Source organism: Castanea sativa, chromosome 8, assembly GCF_040712315.1.
Source record: "Castanea sativa cultivar Marrone di Chiusa Pesio chromosome 8, ASM4071231v1".
NCBI lineage: Eukaryota > Viridiplantae > Streptophyta > Magnoliopsida > Fagales > Fagaceae > Castanea > Castanea sativa.
The window spans coordinates 21,628,712-21,646,984 of NC_134020.1; the positions used below are offsets into that span (position 1 = coordinate 21,628,712).

Genomic DNA, 18,273 nt, shown 5'->3' on the forward strand with positions numbered 1-18,273 from the left:
ACAGAGACTCTGGGGGATCAAATACTCCTTCCTTTATTTATCAAATTATATATATATATAAAAGTAAAATGGGATACCAGTGCAAAAAAAAAAAAAAAAAAAATTCTTCTCACTTGCAATTGGATTTCATTTTGGCAAGTATATTCTTTTCGTGGGTATATTTTATACTGTCATCCATTTTCGTCCTTGTATCCACTTTGGTAAATATTTTTGTCAACGTGTCTAACACAACACATTTTAGGAACAAAAATATTACATTTTAAGGACAGAAGAAGGATATATTTTAGATTCTCTTTTTATCCTTGAAATATCACATATCCAGTTTTATTTGTCCATAAACCGTAATAAGAGTGGCTAAAAAGAAGAAATAATGAGTTCCAATTATTTTAATTAGTAAAATCTCTAATCGTTGAATAAGAGCTCTAAATTCAATTTTCACATACACACTAAAAAACTAATTGGTGTCTTAGTCTGATAATAAAAAAATAATTACCAGAATTGACGTCATAAATTGAAACTATCTTTTATATATATAACATTTTGAATTTTCAACGGCAAAAATAAGCTTTTAATTTTTAGATATGAAAATAGCCCCTTAACTACAGTTTAAGGACAAGAAGAATATTCTTCTCAAAAAAAATATGTCAAGAAGATTATTTGAACCTTCTATATATATATATATATATATATATATATATATATATATATATATATATATATATATATATATATTTTTTTTTTTTCCATTTATCATTAAGTGGTGGTGGGCTCATCTAAACATGATACAGAGCATAATTGTCAAAATCGCGATCTAGATCGCACGATTTTAAGATCAACTTACCAAAACGTTTAGGATCACACTAAGATTGTAAAAATGGTAGGATCGCGTAGAATCATTGGATCGCATAGGATCATAGGGGATTCTACCGATCCTACCAAAAACATAAATTTTTGGTTTTTTTTTTTTATGGGATAAATTTTTTTGTTTTAATGAAGTTTTAAGAGTTTTTATTTTTTCACGTTGTGATGGTATAAATTTTTATTTTATTTTTATAAAATTATGTTAACCTAAGCAAATGTTTTCTAGTTTCTAATTCACTTGTAATCAAAATGAAAAAAAAAATGCTTCATCATTTCTAAATGAAAATTTTGATATTGACTTTGCTGCCTTTTAAGCTATAATATTGTTAAATTTGTTTGATCAATTTTAATATTACTAAAGTATTTTTTTATATTTAATTTTATCAGTTATGCTTGTATTTGTATATTGATTTTTTTTCTTGAGTATGCTCTTTAATTGTTGTTGAGTGGTATAACTTGAATAGTTGAGTGTGAAATTGTATCTTGATGTCTTTTGCAGCTCTAGTATACACATATATGTTTACATAGATGATGAAATGGACGATGATGATTAGTAATTTAGGATGGTGGTTATAAGAACCTTAAAATGAGAATAATTAAATGTTCACTTCACTTTAATATTCATCTTGCTTTTGGATTTCATATTATAGTTAGTTAGTTTCTATTTGTTAACTTATTTTGGATTTCAAACTTAGAACTTAAAACTTGGAAAATATTTTGGTATTTGGTTGCTAATTAAACATTTATTGAAATTTTTAGATATATTAGATCAAAACTTAAATATATTTGTTTTGTTAGTATAGACTTAGCAATGTATGACATGCAAATTAAATCATATGATACAAATCTTAGTTTTTTTATGGATGAATTTATAATTTACGTGATTATTCAACATAAAAAATTATTATCAATGTGTTTTTTTCTTTAAATATGAAAATATGTAGGATCTTACAATTCACAATTCGATCCAAAGATCTACGATCTCACCTGCCTTTAACGATCCTACGTAAGATCCCGATTTTGACAACCTTGATACATAGTATTATGACAGTAGTAACTAGTAAGGTAAAAAATAAAAAAATAAAAAACCATAGCTTTCACATGACAAGCCAACATCACTCAAATTTCTTTAAGCTACACTATGAAAGGAAAATTCTTAGATACTTTTAGAGTACGAAAAAATAATACTCCTTCCTCTCACATTTATGATAGACTCCATTATGAATTTAATGAGTAAAATCCACTATGAATGTAAGAGGAAGAAACACCGTTATCCGTGCTCAAGAAGTATCTAAAAATTACTCAATATAAATACCAGAGCGGTACTTCATTGCATAATTTAGTTACAGCGAAGTTGTGTAACCCGTACAGGGTGATAGAAATCCTTTTTTACAGTTGCTTCTAGATACATTTCAGTCTACAGATCACAATTAAATATGGTAAAGTAAGCTAAATAAACTGATACTTTTTAACAGCAACAAATGAAGTTTGTCATAAAAGACTGTACTTTTCATTTACTAATATCATATAAACTTGTCATTGAAGAATTCAATCATCCGCTTCTCCTATTTCAAATGCCTATATATCCAAAATTTCTCAGGAGAAAAAAAAATCTCAACTGTATCAAAACTTTTCCCTTCAACGAAGCATTCACTTTACCTATTACCCTAAGAGCAACCAAGTCAGTGATTGCAAAATTGTGTAAAATACAAAAAGTGCTCAATTTTGTACATTTTAACTTAAAAATCCTCATCAGTCTTTGTAAAAATGTCTAAATATACACAATGGTTTTGCAAATGAACAGTAATCATGCATATATACACGGTTACTGTAGCATATGAATATAATATCTTAATAATTTTTCTCTCCTCTCTGTACCTAACTCTCTCATCTCCCTCTCTTTTTCTCATTTCATCAGACTCTCAGGCACACAGCTCTCTCTTTCTCTCATCTCATTAATCTTTCTTCCTCTAGCTTTCGCTGATCGACACCACCGCTGATGAGAATGAGGTCAAGCAAGCTGAGTCCGTTGCCTACAATACGAACAGAGTTCTTCAACGGAGAAACCTAAGGCTTTGTTTTGAGCGCCGAAGAGCAGAAATTAGACCTGAGACTTTGGGGTTTTTTGGTCTTCGTATCGTAGATGAAGAGGACGAAGACGAAGGCTTTGTTCTAAGTGCCTACAACACGAAGACGAAGACTTGGGGTTTTTTGGTTTTTTTTTACTGGTTTTCTTTGAGATTCTAGTGTGATCGGCTTGTGTGGATTCCGGTGTCTGTGAGGGAGATGGTGGCTGATGATGGTGGCTGTGTGGGTTGTGTTGGGTCTATGAGGGAGATGACAGTGATAAAAAAAAAAAAATTTTATTTGAATAAATGTGTATAATAGACAAACTGATGTGGGTGTTTTGTAAAAATGAGAGTATAAAATAGAAAAAGTAGGTTTTAGATGTGCAAAATGGAAATTTTTTTGCAGATGTGGATGCTCTAATACTCACAAAAACTCGTTGCTTTTAAAAGTTCTTGTCTATTTACATTGTGAATTGAACCTGCTGCACTGAGCAGTGAGCAGTGCAATGAAGAAAAAGGAAGACTCAATAAAATTCCATTGTGCCGTGTACGGTAACAGGTGGGTTAAGTTCAATTTGAGTTGCCTTCCCCTCTGAAAGCAATTGTGGTAACGTGTTAGCTTCTTTGGCAGGTACTCCCTCTCCAGTCCATATGGTAAGATGAGGCCATTGGTTTTTGGAAACAACCTTTTCCCCATTTACAGAACCGAGGCAAGCTTCGAATGCAGCCATCTTATCTGAGAAGAGCAGAGCAGTCAAATTTACTGGGATCTCTTGATGAAGGAAGAGGCCATAACCAGCTACAGCTGTAACACCATGACTTCTCTTGTGTGCAAGAGTCACATGAGCCCTATTAAGACTTCTAACCATATCCTTGTCCTTCAGGAAAGCATTAACCTTGGGATTGTTTTCAGCTAACTGCTTGGACAAATACAATAGTCATATAGTAAAACATCCATTTAATCCTAGATACGTACATGATGAAGAAAATTCACTAAAAAGAAATGCTATGTCCACAATATTTCACAACACTTACACAAAAAATCTTAAGTGGCAGGTTGTTATTGACTGTTAATGGTGGGCAAAAAAATAATTTCACTAGTGAGTTTAAATTAAAACCAATAACAACTTACTATCTAGGATTTGTAGTGAAAATGTTGTGGATGTAACACTTTTCGTTCATTAAAAATAACATCGACTGTCAAGTGACAAATAAGAAAACAAAATAGAGACAACCACAGGACAGTGGGATCACAGAAACAAAAAAGAGTCTTTTCTTAAGGTAAATTGAACTACTTCAAGGATAAAAGCTGAATTTTAATTAGGTTTTATATAACTTCTAATCAGTCCCAATTATACATTTTGACTGCTCATATTCTTAACCACCAACAAAAAGTTGCAGGAGCATTCCATTGATGGCAGCAGTGAATATCTACAGTAATCATGATGCCTTTGAATATTTTAAGTTGTGAATATAAAATAAGAATCCTTTCCTCTAGCCTAGATTGGGCCCTGAGAGGTGGACCTTAGACCTGCCTCTTGAAAAGTCTAGCATCAGAAAGTCAAACCAATTGTTTTATCCAATGGACGTTAGAAAACCAAGATCTCCTATTCCTAAGACCAAACTCCATATTTTTGCAATATTAATACCCAAGCTCAGACTGTAGTTTTAGAGAGATGCCCTCAGGCAGGCTTATGGATGAAATTTAGTAGTTCAAAAAATCGAAATTAAATTAATTCATTCAGTTTTGGTCAGTTATCTCAAGTAAATAGTATACTGAAAATAATAGATGAGAAGGCAGATCGTTTACATACATTATCAAGGAGGGTTCGGATTTCTGTAACAGGCAGATTGACAGCAGCAAAAACAATGGCTCCAAACTTCCTCTTCTCGGTATCTGGTGTTGAATAATCACCCTTGGCAATATTTTTTAGTTGTTCCAACACTTGCTTGACAGCAAACTCAAATGGAACCTGAGGCCATGGAAATTGTAAATAAGATTCCTCTAGAGACTTAAAAAATTATTTGATCAGCTTGATTTCAAAGAACATCATTGACACTAAACTGAACTGAATAGATCAAATTACAAAACATAACCAAAAGAAAACAAAATAATTTGACCTGTACAGAGTTAAGATACTCAGTATTGCCGAATAAAACCTCCCGCAATTGTTTCTCCCATTTAATCCACTCCTTTGCATAGGATCCCTTGGTAGACTCCAATCTAATATTTAGAAGAGAACATGTAAGATGCAATCACACACAAAAGAAGAGACAGAAGTAGTGGTAGTAGTAAAACAATAATGGGAGGCCAAAGCAGATAACATCCCTTGGGAGTCAATTCCAGATAAAACAAAAGAATCTCAAACAGGAGAAAGGAGAAATAAAAAGATCTAAGATTGTTATTTGATATATCTGAAGTGAAGTAGAGAAGAAAGCAAAGACAAATAAAGAGTGCAAACTTAGTTGTATGCATTGCACAAGTAAGCTGCACCCTCAACATTCAATTATAAGTTTATAATTACCATTATTGATTTTGTGTTTATAAGTACTCCAAAAGATCAATTATGTACAAGTCAGTACACCTTTATGGGAATTAGTACGGATGCAGTTTGATGTACATAGTGTAAGCATTTCACAACCCCTAGAGTGCGAGCAAGCATTAACACATGCAACAGAAAAGGTAAAAAAAAATATATTATAATAATAATATTTAAAAATATGTAAAAGAAGGGGGGTGAAGCAGCTTCCACAAGTGAAGCAAAGACTCTTCCAATAAAAGCAGACTTGAATTGGCAACTCAAGTACTCAACCTTTTCAGCTCAACTCTTTCTTTACTGCCAAATAGCACCAACATTAAACAGTCCAAAAGTTCTAAATGGCAGTCTTCTCTTCTTATTGCCAAACTTCGAATGTTATAATTGTTATTGCCTTTGGAAAAAAGTAGAAGCTAAAAGAGCAAAGCTTTCGTGTGACCAATGAAGCAACAAGAGATGATCCATTAATCCTCTTTCTTTCACCAAGAATGCTCTGTTGACACTATCAGTTTGATCAGCCCAGTTTTGAATTTCCATTGATCTCTGAATGAATCAACTTTATTTGAAGATTTACCATCACCTCATACTGCTTCTGGTTCAACTTAGTCATGGGATTGAGTGGCAGCTTCAGAATTTTTTTTCTAGGAAGGTCAGCAATGGCAGAGCTAGAAATTTGTCATGGGGGCAAGTGAAAAATAAAGTGATAATTTTTTCTTTTCTTTTCTGCATATACAACTTCCATATTATATACAATAATATAAGATAGTATATTCTAAATACAATTTAGTATACAATACAACTACATTGTACAATAGACTAAAAATTTATTAATAGTCTAAAGATTGGTAAGACAACAATCATTGAATGCATAAAAATATAATTAAATATCATACAGTTTTGTCAAATTAATAGATACTTATTATATTTATATGTAATATTAATTAAATAAAAATATATGATAAAGAAGAATAGTAACATACCTAGGAGTAGGACTAGGAGCAAATGTGAAACAAAGAAAAAAAAAAGTAACTAATATAAGCCTTTGCTTTTGAAGTGTATGGCTTTTCAATCACACACGTGGTCAATCTCTTGGAATTTTAGCAAGCACCTAAAATACTTCTTGGAAAAAGAAATCTATAGAGCATTTATCAAACTACTTGATCAAAAAAAGAAAAAAAACTAAGAAAACATAAAAGAGAGAGAGAGAGAGAGATAAGGAAAATGAAGGAAGAATCACATATGTAGATAGAGATTTGTTGCTTGTAACAGTGGTGTAATTTTTTGCTTATGAAGAAGAAAAGTGTAGGGGAAAATAGCTTCATCCCGCTATCAACAACAAAGTAAGCCACCAGAGTCCAAAAGAGAAGGTGTTTTTTTTTTAATGAAGGAGCAAAAGTTTGAAACATTTAAAATTTTTTTTTTTTTTATAAAATTAAATATTGTAAGAGCAATGCTTTAGCAAAATACTTTCATAAAAATTTTCCAATAAAATCTAGGTGGCAAGTTGTCAAAGGTAGGTAAAAAAGTAATGTCAATTGTGGGTAAAATAAAAACCAATTCTAACTTGCCACATAACCTTTATTGTGAAAGAAGCATTAAAATGATTATATTCAAATTTATTTCAGTTGGGTTTAAATAAAATTTAGGGTCAGGGTGTTCAAAATTTTATTTTAGGGGTTTATCCAAAAATTTTAAAAAAAATTATATATATATATATATAAAATAAAAAAAATAACTTGGACAGGGCAGGGGGTTCATTTGAACCCCCTAGCTTGAACATAATGCCGCCCCTGATGGGATCCTACATTTGGCAATACCCTTACTTCTTCCCCTCCTTCCCAGAGCTAGATAAGCTGAAATGATATTGGGGGCTTATACAATGTAACATATTATGCATTGTATTCTCTATAGATATTTCTTGCACATTTATATTTTATACTTTTTCTCATAGAAGATTCTAGACACTTGAGAAAGTACAGAAATTGTAATTATGGATAGCTTTTAAATGTTGTCCCAAGGATATTGCTTCAACAAATATGCACAAATTACAGATATATAATTGCATATATGAGTATTAACCCATATCCATGATATGCTGGAAATGTTAATCACGAACCTTCCATGTCGGGAACTGTGAAGATTGTATAGATTTATTCCCTCCTCTAAAATAGACTTTACAGGATCAGGTAGTGGACTCCTGTTTTAATGCCCAAAAAAGAGAAGCACAAAAAGCAATAGTGTTATGCATCACAACTACTTAAATCTCAGCTTGTAATAATGGTAATAAATCATCCTGAACAGGTAGTGATATATGTGTACAAAAAATACTTATAATAGAAGGGGCAGATCTGTGTCAGCCTCAAGCTTTCTTTTTGGTGGGGGAATAGTTTTTTTTTGATAAGTAATAAAATTTTATTAAAAAAAAAAAAAAAAGTCTCCCAAAGCATACTGGGTGTATACGGATAGAATCAATTCCTCAAGTCACAGATATCAATCAACTCATACATTGAAGATAGAGAAATATAACCCATAGTAGACATCCAATCAGACAGAGTTCTAAAAAGAAAATTTTAAATATCTGGTATGTTTTTTCGATGTCCTCAAAACTTCGAGCATTCCCCTCCCTCCAAATACACTGTATCACACAATGAGATGGTGGGGGGAATAGTGTAGGGTTGGTGTGGGGATTTGAGTTAGATTAAATTTCAGTGCTTATTAAAATAAGGACATTCCTTTATTGTGAAGTGGGCCTATATTCTAGGAAGCATGGATGCTTCATTTGGGGTGCCGTACCTATAACCGTGCTTGTATCCGTGCTTCCTAGCCTATATTAGAGATTTAATTAAAATCCACATAACTGACCTGTAGCACTACTGTCCACAGCACAGTAGCAAAGAACTATTCTAATGAGGGTCTTTTTTTTGGTAAGTCAGTATTAAGTCGTTTCAGTTGGAAGCCAAGTAACTTAGGAGAAAACTTGCTAAGTACCTATCTGATTTCAGCAATGGCATCTTCACAAGTGAGCCAAATCTCTCAACTAGTTCACCCTCAAACTCATTGCGACTCTGTAAAATATCAACAAATAGAAAACTTCAGAAAAAACCACAGAAATGGGGGTATCTGCATTATAATAGATAAAAGAGAGAGAAGGAGAAGGAGGGGGGGGGGGGGGGGATCATGCCTTGCCCTCATAAAGGTGATAAAACATTAGCAGCACATAGCCAGCATTTGGAGATCCCTTGTCAAGATTTCCCTGCAGATTTCAAGCCAAAAGTTTTACTAGGTAGATGGTACTCTTGGTTTGGAGAGGTTAGGTGTCTGAAAACACAGCTTGAAGAATCAGAACTAAACATATACCGGATGATTAACTCGTTGAAGCACACGAAACATGAAAACAGCTAATGCGTCAAGAGAAAATGGATTTGTATCAGTTCCTGCGCATGTGAAAGATCACAAACGATTTAAAAGAGAACATAAATGGATATTAAGTTAGCAAGACATTTATTATTTTTCAAGAAACCAACTAAGCAACTGAGCAGCTCTAACAACATTTTCTCAAACAAATAGGAAGTATATACATGGCCTAACCCCATGGCTTCCAAAGCAAACCTATACAGCAATTAAATTCTGTCTATAGACCCAATTCCCGGAATAATAAATGTCTCTAAGGAACAAAAAAATAAAAGTAAAAAGAAAGAACTAAAATGTAAATTTGTTTGGGTTTGCAGTGTGTATCAGAAGATTCATGGTTAACATATTTAATGAAAATATTCTGTGAAGACTATTATGCCTCAGAGAAAAATCTTAAAATAAGGTTGACATTAGCATAAATTTAATTAACTATGTTGGTAAATAAAGCATGAAATCAATTGTCAACAAGCCAAAATAAATTTCAAAATAAATTTCACAAGAATATGAAAAAATATGCAGCCGAAGGATGCACATAAATGACTACCAACAGAGAACACCAAGAAGATTAATATATCATGAATGACAGGAGATATAACCTTCAGAATCAGGTACAACTGGAACTCCAGAGGCTCTGGTTCTGTGGCACATGTCTTCAATCTGCACAAGTGGAAAGTACATACATAGTCAACAAGGGGAAAAATAGGGAAGTCGAATTATAATTGTCAAGTAACTATAAAATACTTGCTACAGATTAAATGAAATACATAACAAGAAAGAAAAGGAGTGGGAAAAGCAGCAACAGCCAGAATTAGACTAATTAACTTCTATATTATCCTAATTTATTGCATAAGCAAAACTAGTTTTGTTCCATGTTGATAACATCTTTTGGGAAGTTATCGGGGTGGTGAATTATAGCACAGGCATGGATAAACCATAGGTATAGACATTTTTTTAATATAAGTAATAAAACTATTAGGAAACCTTTGGTAACCACATTAAAGTGAATGTCATATACTCACATCTGTTCAGATAATTCCGGGTGAGCTAACTATGAGTCACACCATAGGCAGAAACATTATTACATACCCCTATATAAACAGAGCCTAGTCTACCATTGAATTTGGTAGACTGTGTTGAATATGGATCTCACCAGCATTCAGCTCTACACACAGTCATGTAAGTTCAATATTTGTTGGCATTTAAAAGTGATGATCCCACCATCTATTTACTGTTCATTATGTAGTCAATAATGTCTCTGCGTTAAGGGGAAAATTTTCACCATTCACTGAATTTGAGCAAGTTATAGCATGTGCCCTTGGGAAGATCAAGTGAGACATACATACATCAGTAAGATTTATTACATTCCAATCAACAAAGTAGAACATTCTTCAAAAGATTAAATGGAGGGAAATGGACGATAAGAGCCCCAGATGACTTTGGAGCAGACTGTAGAATTGCTAAGAAGACAATTATCAGCCTTGACTGAGGAAGTAAGGAGAAGCCAGCTTCATCATCACAGACGTGATGGTGAACAATCTGAAGATGCTGATGCAGATAGCAGCAGCTATTTCAACAACCCATTTGGCCAACCTGTGAGAGGCAATCAGCAAGTGCCTGTGCAAGAACCAAGGCCAGGTCCTATGCATCTGCAAGTTCCTCAAAGAGAAGAGACTAAATGGGAGACAGAAATCAAAGTTGACCTTCCAAAATTCCAAGAGAGCCTGAATCCTGAAGAATTTTTGGACTAATTTTTTCTTTTTTTGATAAGTAACGTAAAAATATTAATAATAATAAAAAAAGTGTCGCCCAATACATTGGAGATGTACTATGGGAGCACAAATTAGGAATAAAAAATAAAACGATCAAGAAAAACTAGAAAAGAAGAACAAGAAAAATGAGAAAAGATCACACTCCAATCATAGAGAGTGAGAGTGTGCAGGAAAAAAGACTTAATCTAGCAAAGAACGTTCACAACGCTTAAAGCTTCTAGCATTCCTTTCATGCCAAATGCACAGATCAAACAATGAGGCACTAATCTCCAAACATCTATGTTAAGATGTCATGCAAACTTTTCTTGCCAAGACCCAAACAACTTAAGAACTATATGAGGCATAACCCAGTGAATACCAAACAAGCAAAAAACCAAAGATCACAACTCCCAAGCTATAGGGTGATGAGGCAAAAGATGATCCACAGACTACTCACATCTCTTACGCATATAGCACCAATCAAGCACCAGCACGTCTTTTACGAAGGTTGTCTATTGTTAAGATCTTACCTAAGGAAGCAGACCAAGCAAAGAAAGCTACCCTTGGAGGAATCTTTGATTGCCATATCATTCTCTAAGGGAAGGATACAAGAGTAGGAGGGTAGAAAGAACGATAATAACCTCTAACCTCAAAACCTCTACTCCTTGCTGGCTTCCAACAAACCTTATCCAGACTAAACCCCCGCACAGTCGAAGAATAGACCAACCCCATAAACCGATCAAAGGCTTCTTATTCCCAATCTTGTGGTGGACGACGAAATTGCACATTCCAATAAAACCTCCTAGCAAACCAACTTATAACTTCAGCCACTGAGAAATCCTTAGACCTACTAATACAATAAAGCTCCGAAAAAGCCTCTTGGAAAGTACAATCCCCACAATACACAAACTTCCAAAACTTCACTCTAATACCATCTCCCACGTCATACACAAGGAGTTTAGAAAAGTTCAACCAGCCACTTCTAATAAATCTCCACAGGCTGACCCCATAAGGACTTGTCACCTTTTTCATACACCAACCACCCCAAAAATTCCCATATTTTGCCTTTATAACCCTCCTCCATAAAGCATCGGTGTCTATACCATACCTCCACAATCATTTTCCTAGCAAGGCAGAATTAAAGCTCCCCAAATGTCTTATACCTAACCCCCCAACTTGCAAAGGCTTACAGACCTTGGCCCATTTAACCAGATGTAATTTAGATTCGCCACCAATTCCACTCCATAGAAAATCTCTCTATAATTTCTCCATACGCTTTGCCACCATTCCCGGTCATGGAAGAAGGGAAAGGAAATATGTAGGTAAAGACGAGAGTGTGCTTTTAATGAGAATTTTTGGACTAATTGAATCAAATTAAGAGGATCTTTGAGTACTATGAAGTCCAAGAAGGTGAAGTTGGTCTCTATCAAGCTGAGAGGGAAAGCTTCAGCTTGGTGGGGACAACTCCAAGTTCAGACAATTAGGAAGTGTAAAGGAAAGATCCAAGAATGGTTCAAAATGAAGTGGAAATTACAAAAGCAATTTCTGCCTTTCAACTATCTATATGCAAGCTATCTACAAAATGATTCTTGGCAGATCAAGAATAACAAGGGAAATGCAGCAGGTTGTTTTTCTGTTAATGCAGCACCTGATTCATCTAAGGCAGCCATTACATGCAAACTTAACACAAGTAATGGAACTTTGAAATGTTACAAGTGTGGAAGAGAAGTCCATGAGGCCACTAACTGGAAAAAGTCAGCCAAGCAGAAAAAAAGAAAATCCTTGATGATGGAAGGGATTGAAAAAGAAGGTATAGTTTTGATCCTTGATAATACCTTGCTAGCACCCAAAGAAGATATGTTGATGAATGCACCCATGTATGATTGATATAAGAAGAAGAAGAAGAAGAAGAAGAAGTGAGCGATACCGTATTCATGATTGAAGACAAAATTGGGGGGGGGGGGGGTGTTGTGCATTCAAGAACCCATATATGATCAATACATGAAAGAAGAAGGAAAATATTCTCATATAGAGGAAGAAGAGATTTATCATTAGCAACAAACGTCTTGCAAGTTCTAAGGAAAGAAATGGGGGTTGACTAGTGTCTTAGAAGAAATAAGTTACAAGGATATGGTGTCACAAGAAGTTTTGATCACTCTGGAATTGAAGGATCAAGACCAGCCCCAATCACAAAAGAAATCTTCTTTCAAGAAAGGAGGTGAATTTAAAAACATTGGAATCGACTCCCTAGAAGTGAATCCCCACACACGAGACCAATCAAACAGAATCTCTACAAATAACGCAATAACCCTTATGTTCTCCATATTTACAAATATACGATTATTATTCTCCCTCCAAATAATTCACATCACACACTGTGGTACCAAATTCCAAATATTTGATGAGTGCTTCCCCAACCAGTTCATCCTACCAATAAATCAATAACACTCTTGGGTAAAACCATGAATGTTTGTCATCTCTTATTTGGGTGTGAAAAATTATGTCCACATCAAACCATCATGGGTGGAAGGAGCAACACATTCAGCTTGCACAAGAAAGGAGATTGTTACACATTGCAACAGGAGAAAGCAAACCCCAAACCCATGGTCAAGATGAAGAAGGTTGGATGCAAGAGCATCTATATAACTGCTTATACTTGCAGCCTTGACACACAGCAGCAACCATCCTTAATCTCTAGAATGATGTAACAGCTTGATGCAGCAACTACTGAGTGAGCAGATCAGTGGGACTAGCAGATCACATGCACATCTCCAATAGTTCTAATGTGCATCACCTGCTGCCCTATCATGCCCAATATCATATTCACTCAACTGACACTTAGGACAAGTATGTTCCTAAGAGGGGGTGTCCTGATGCAGTCCATCTGTAGTGTCCTTAGTGGCTGCATGTGGCTGTAAGAGGCTGCCAGGATGTTACAACCATGCTGCAGCCAAGTACTGAAATTTGCCAGCTTGGAGCAGGAAATTTACTACTTGTTAATGTCCAGAAAGTCCGTTCATTAGTTCCTTATGATCAGCACTAGTGCTTATGTTGTATGATAAGTACTTCCTTTTATTTGTAACCAACTTTATCACTTGTAATAGACAATTATTTAGCTAATAGATTGTTAGTGATAAGTACAATAGCCTATCGGTTAGTTAGAGGAGTTAGTTAGGCTAGATTAATCATATGGCAGGTTATTGTAACTAACTTCCTAGCTAATCAGAAGCTTCCTTATGTAACTATAAATAAGCAAGGCTGCCCTTGTTGTTAACTAGTTGAATTTGAGTGAATAAACCCCATACCCAAGAGGTATCTTTTCAAGAGTGTGTCTCTTGAAAAGCTAGCCTAACCTTTCATTCTCTAAGCAACTTAGCATCCCAAACAGAGAACCAATCATCCAATTCCCTCCATCATTAAACAAGAGCTTATTCCGTTGATTCCTTACTAGTTACTAGAATTATAATTTAAAAAAAAAAAAATTTTGAGATAGTTACAATATGCTACTAACCTCACAACTCGAACTACTAGAATTATTAACTTGAGACATTATAATGAGCTCAAAACCAATACATTTTAGTTAACACTGTTTTGACCAACCAAGAGCAAATCATTCAAATCACTATAATTAAACATGTAATCAGAGCCTCTGGAACATAATTATTGCTCTCGTGTACACATTTGAGAAAAATAAAATAAAATTGATCCCAATGGAATCCCACTGTTTTCTTTAAAAGAACTGTCCATAGATATTTTTCAAAACTTAACCAGAACCTCGTGAAACTTTGCTGTAATCTCAATCAAAATCAAACTGAAAGATTAGACTCAATTTTTCTGAAGTTCATTGCAATAGTAATGTTCCTTATCTCATTAGAATGGATTGGGATTTCCCCAGCAGCCATAAAAGAGTAATACCATACTGTTTCCAAAACTCCTATAACTATCATTAAGAGGAGGATCAAGATCTGGTATACATATTTGTTTTGTTTACCAAAGCAGGGCAGAAGGTTTCTGAGTAAATCATGGTATAGAAGTAGACAAAGAGCAAATTTACCTGTCTCCATACTTCTTCATTTGGTGCATTCTTGTCTGCAAGCATTATTGAGTATGGTTTTCTCTTGTGCTCATCGGCAACTTTCTGCCAATATTTTCCTGTTATGTAATACAAATATATTATTTAGCTTGGGGATAAGTTGCAACTGAGCTCATATAAAATTCAAATCACTCCAGCATCTTAACAATAGGGAAACCCAATGAGTGCTCCTACAATTGCAACATATTATACAGAATAACACAAAAAATCTATTTCCTTATAACAAGGTAAAGAGCTTTAATGCTAAACATTAGGTTTTCGATGATCATCCAATTCTTTCTGCATTACATTTGTACTTTGAACTCCAACTTAAATGATACTTCTCCTGTTCCACTTCCTTGTGAGAGGTAGAGGGTGAGGTCGTGGTTCAAGATCCACCTAGTGGTGTATAACTTAGCAATAAAAAAATTGTACCTTGAGACAACTGGATTATAAAGAATGAAGCACCGATCTATATATGCCATTATGCCTACGCCTTACAATGGTGGGGGATAAACTGACTTGATATCTCATTTTTATCATGATCTACTACTAATGATATCTAAAATTCAAATATCATCCTCACCCCCCAAACCCCTTCCCCCAACCAAAGGGAAAAACTCAATGGTATAAATTCAAGATGTGATTCATTTTAAAGATAGGTATTAAATCAAGATAAGAATTAATCAATTAAGAAGTGATGACATTTCTAATGCTTTAATCATCAACAGCTCCCCATGAGCCAATAGGGATGAGGAAGCCGTTTTTTAAACAGCCTTATTTCTAATATATTACTCATTCATTCACACAAAATTCATACATTTGACCATAATGGTGAACTGTTCACCCATAATAGGATTTCAAATAATTCTTACACTGAAACGACAAGTCTTTTTCCATAACATACATCCCTTTTATCCCCACTAATATGCAGATAAGCTTCAAATTACAGTTAGCACAACTAAGGTAAGATTGTTATTCTGAATGGTTCCAGTATAAATTATTCTAGGTGCTGAATAAAGCCATTTTCCAGTCATAATGATGTTAGCCTACTACAACTATGCTAACATACACCTAGAAAATATTTGTTACTTTTTTGAGACCATGAGAGGCCCGGCTACCTCAAATTAGTCAGAAATTTTGTTTCCGGTTTTTGTTTTATTTCTGTTTTGGATCGATATGGGTGGATTTCGCAGTTTTTTTATTGAATCGAAGTTGTTTCAATTGGTGGTTGAGGAAGGGAGGAACTTTTTCTCCCTTAAGATTTTTGAACGAGGGAAGTATTTCATGCACTCAGTGTTTATGGGTAGGAATGCAGCAAGCTGGTTAATGCAGAGCTTGGAACAAATGGTGATTGGGGTCAACCCCAAACATTTCTTCACGCTCAGGGATGGAGACTCTGCCTACACAGTGCAACGGGGTTCTAACCCGTTTGGGCAATTTATTTTAGTAATAGAGTTAAAAGTTGGCGGGATGAGAAGATCGATCATCATTCCTGCAGGCAAGGCACAACAAGGTTGGAGGGCTTTTGGAATTGAATTGCGGAGAATGTTGGAACCTTCTCATTATGCGTTGGTTTCAAAAGCTCTACCGTATAAGGCTAAGTTGGGTTCAGAGATTCATCCTTCCCGGTCCTTTGCTGAAACGGTAAAAGCGCCTGTGCAAGTAAGGAAGCATTTGCACCAGCCCTCCATTAGAGAGACAGAGAAGTTTCAAGTAGTGGAGAACACAACGCAGCCTCCGAGAGACGAAGTGGGGATTCAGGTGGTGGCTTTTGAAGCTCCGGCTGATAATGCTATACCGATTGCCGTGGGTGGTGTGGAGGGGAGCCACCGTAGTATTAATGGAGATGCTAGGCTTAAGGAGAAAATCCCGGAACAGAATAAATTCAGATTGAATAATTTGAATTTGAAAGATGTTGATTCTGGCAAGGAGCGTCAAATTAGGAGGTCTGGCTGGTTAAGGAAAGGTTTGACTGTGGAAGTAAATGAATTTGGTAAGTGGCGGGTGTCTTGGCAACGTTATAGGGGAGATAAGCAAGTTGTTAAGTGGGTGGCACGTGAGGAAATTTCTGCCCAGGTTGTGAATAAGGGAATGGACAATGGGCCTTTTGAAGCCCATGCAATTAAGTGTTGTCCAGGCCCAATGTTGACTAGCCCTTTTGTTTTTGAGGCAGGGGCTTGCTCCAAACGGTTAGAACTTAAACCCAACCCAGGTCTTACAGGCCCATTTGTTGAGGATGGTAAGTTAGAGTCAAGCACCTCAGGCCTGAGTTCAATCTCGAATGGTGCGAGTGCCTCAGTGAGCTCGGTGTTTGGTTCTCTACCACCAAGGAGGACGACGAAGGCTCCGATGGCCAACCTAGGCTCGACTTCTCCCATATCGGCGCTGGAAGTACCTGGCGGGAGTGGGTCTTGCGTTCAGGTGAGCCCGAGCTGCCTTACCTAGCCCCCTACCGTGCCGATATTGACATCGGAAGTGGTGCAGGCTGTTTGCGAGGTGGGTTCATCAACGGTAGCTCCGATATGTCCTTCGGTTGAGCCGGCAGAGATGAAGGTGATGTCTTCAGGGGACTTGATAGAACAGTTGGTGGAGATGTCGTCATCTCCGATGAAGACGAAGGAGGAGGATGATGATTTGTTGGGTCTGGAGGTAAGGGCGACGGAGCATGAGGCCTCTAATGGTAAGGTGGTTTTTAATCATTCTCCCACTATTAGGGAATTGGTCAGTGACTTGGATAAATCATGGGGTAATTCCAAAGAATGGATGCTACAATTGCGAGATGGTCGACAAGTAGTGATTCCGTTATCTCTATATCGATCTCCAGAAAGTGTGTCGGATTGCTTAGTCACTGATGTAGAGGTTGTAACAGGTAATGATACTTTTATCATTGACGGTCAGATGGTTAGTTGGGCAGAGGACTGTGATGGGTTAGTTGATTCTTGGTCTATTGTTAAGGAGGCAGAGGAGGAGATGGGGGATTTTGATGAGAGGTTGATGTCTTGGGAGTGTAGTGGCAAGCCGTTAGAGGTGGTACCTTTGGCCACAGAAGTTCCTTTGGAGTTGGAGTGTAGTTCTGAGCGGGGGGTTGGGTGTATGGAGTCGGGTGATGGTAATAATTTATCACAATGGGTAACAAATCGGATTAAGGCTTTTAGAAAATCAGTGGGCACTTTGTTGGAAGGTTTTGAGGAGCAGATTACGGGATTGCTGCTGGCTATAGAGGCCAAGAAAAAGGATAAAAAGCTTAAGGCAGTAGATGATCAAATGAAGCACGGAAGCTGGGGGAAAAGGTCAGCTTGGGAGTTGAAAAATTTATTGACATCTATGAATGTCGAGGTTGGTTCAACGAAACCGAGGAATATAAGTAAGGAGAAGGGCTGTGGTGGTTCATCAATGAATTTGAAGATTATTTCTTGGAATGTTAGAAATGCTAAATGATAGGGATAAAAGGCTTTGGGTTCGTAATTTGGTCATGATTGAAGTGAGATGTTATTTGTATTCAAGAAACTAAAATGGAGTTGATAACTAGAGATGTGATTCAGAGGCCAGGAGGGGTCAACATGTCGATTGGT

At 35.8% G+C, this 18,273-nt stretch overlaps 1 protein-coding gene across 2 annotated transcripts in view; it reads right to left on the reverse strand.

Moving 5' to 3' along the window:
- Positions 1 to 3,343: 3,343 nt before the first annotated feature.
- The window catches only part of LOC142607568 (tRNA ligase 1), a 55,945-nt gene continuing 41,015 nt past the window's right edge, over positions 3,344 to 18,273 (reverse strand). For both annotated transcript variants that reach the window (XM_075779101.1, XM_075779102.1), the window contains exons 19-27: positions 14,681 to 14,778; positions 9,475 to 9,535; positions 8,825 to 8,901; positions 8,649 to 8,720; positions 8,456 to 8,532; positions 7,584 to 7,664; positions 5,052 to 5,154; positions 4,745 to 4,903; positions 3,344 to 3,847 (exon numbers count right to left, since the gene is read on the reverse strand). In XM_075779101.1, the coding sequence (XP_075635216.1) occupies positions 3,455 to 3,847; positions 4,745 to 4,903; positions 5,052 to 5,154; positions 7,584 to 7,664; positions 8,456 to 8,532; positions 8,649 to 8,720; positions 8,825 to 8,901; positions 9,475 to 9,535; positions 14,681 to 14,778 (1,121 nt within the window). In that variant the 3' untranslated portion in view covers positions 3,344 to 3,454. The remainder of the gene's footprint in view (positions 3,848 to 4,744; positions 4,904 to 5,051; positions 5,155 to 7,583; positions 7,665 to 8,455; positions 8,533 to 8,648; positions 8,721 to 8,824; positions 8,902 to 9,474; positions 9,536 to 14,680; positions 14,779 to 18,273) is intronic.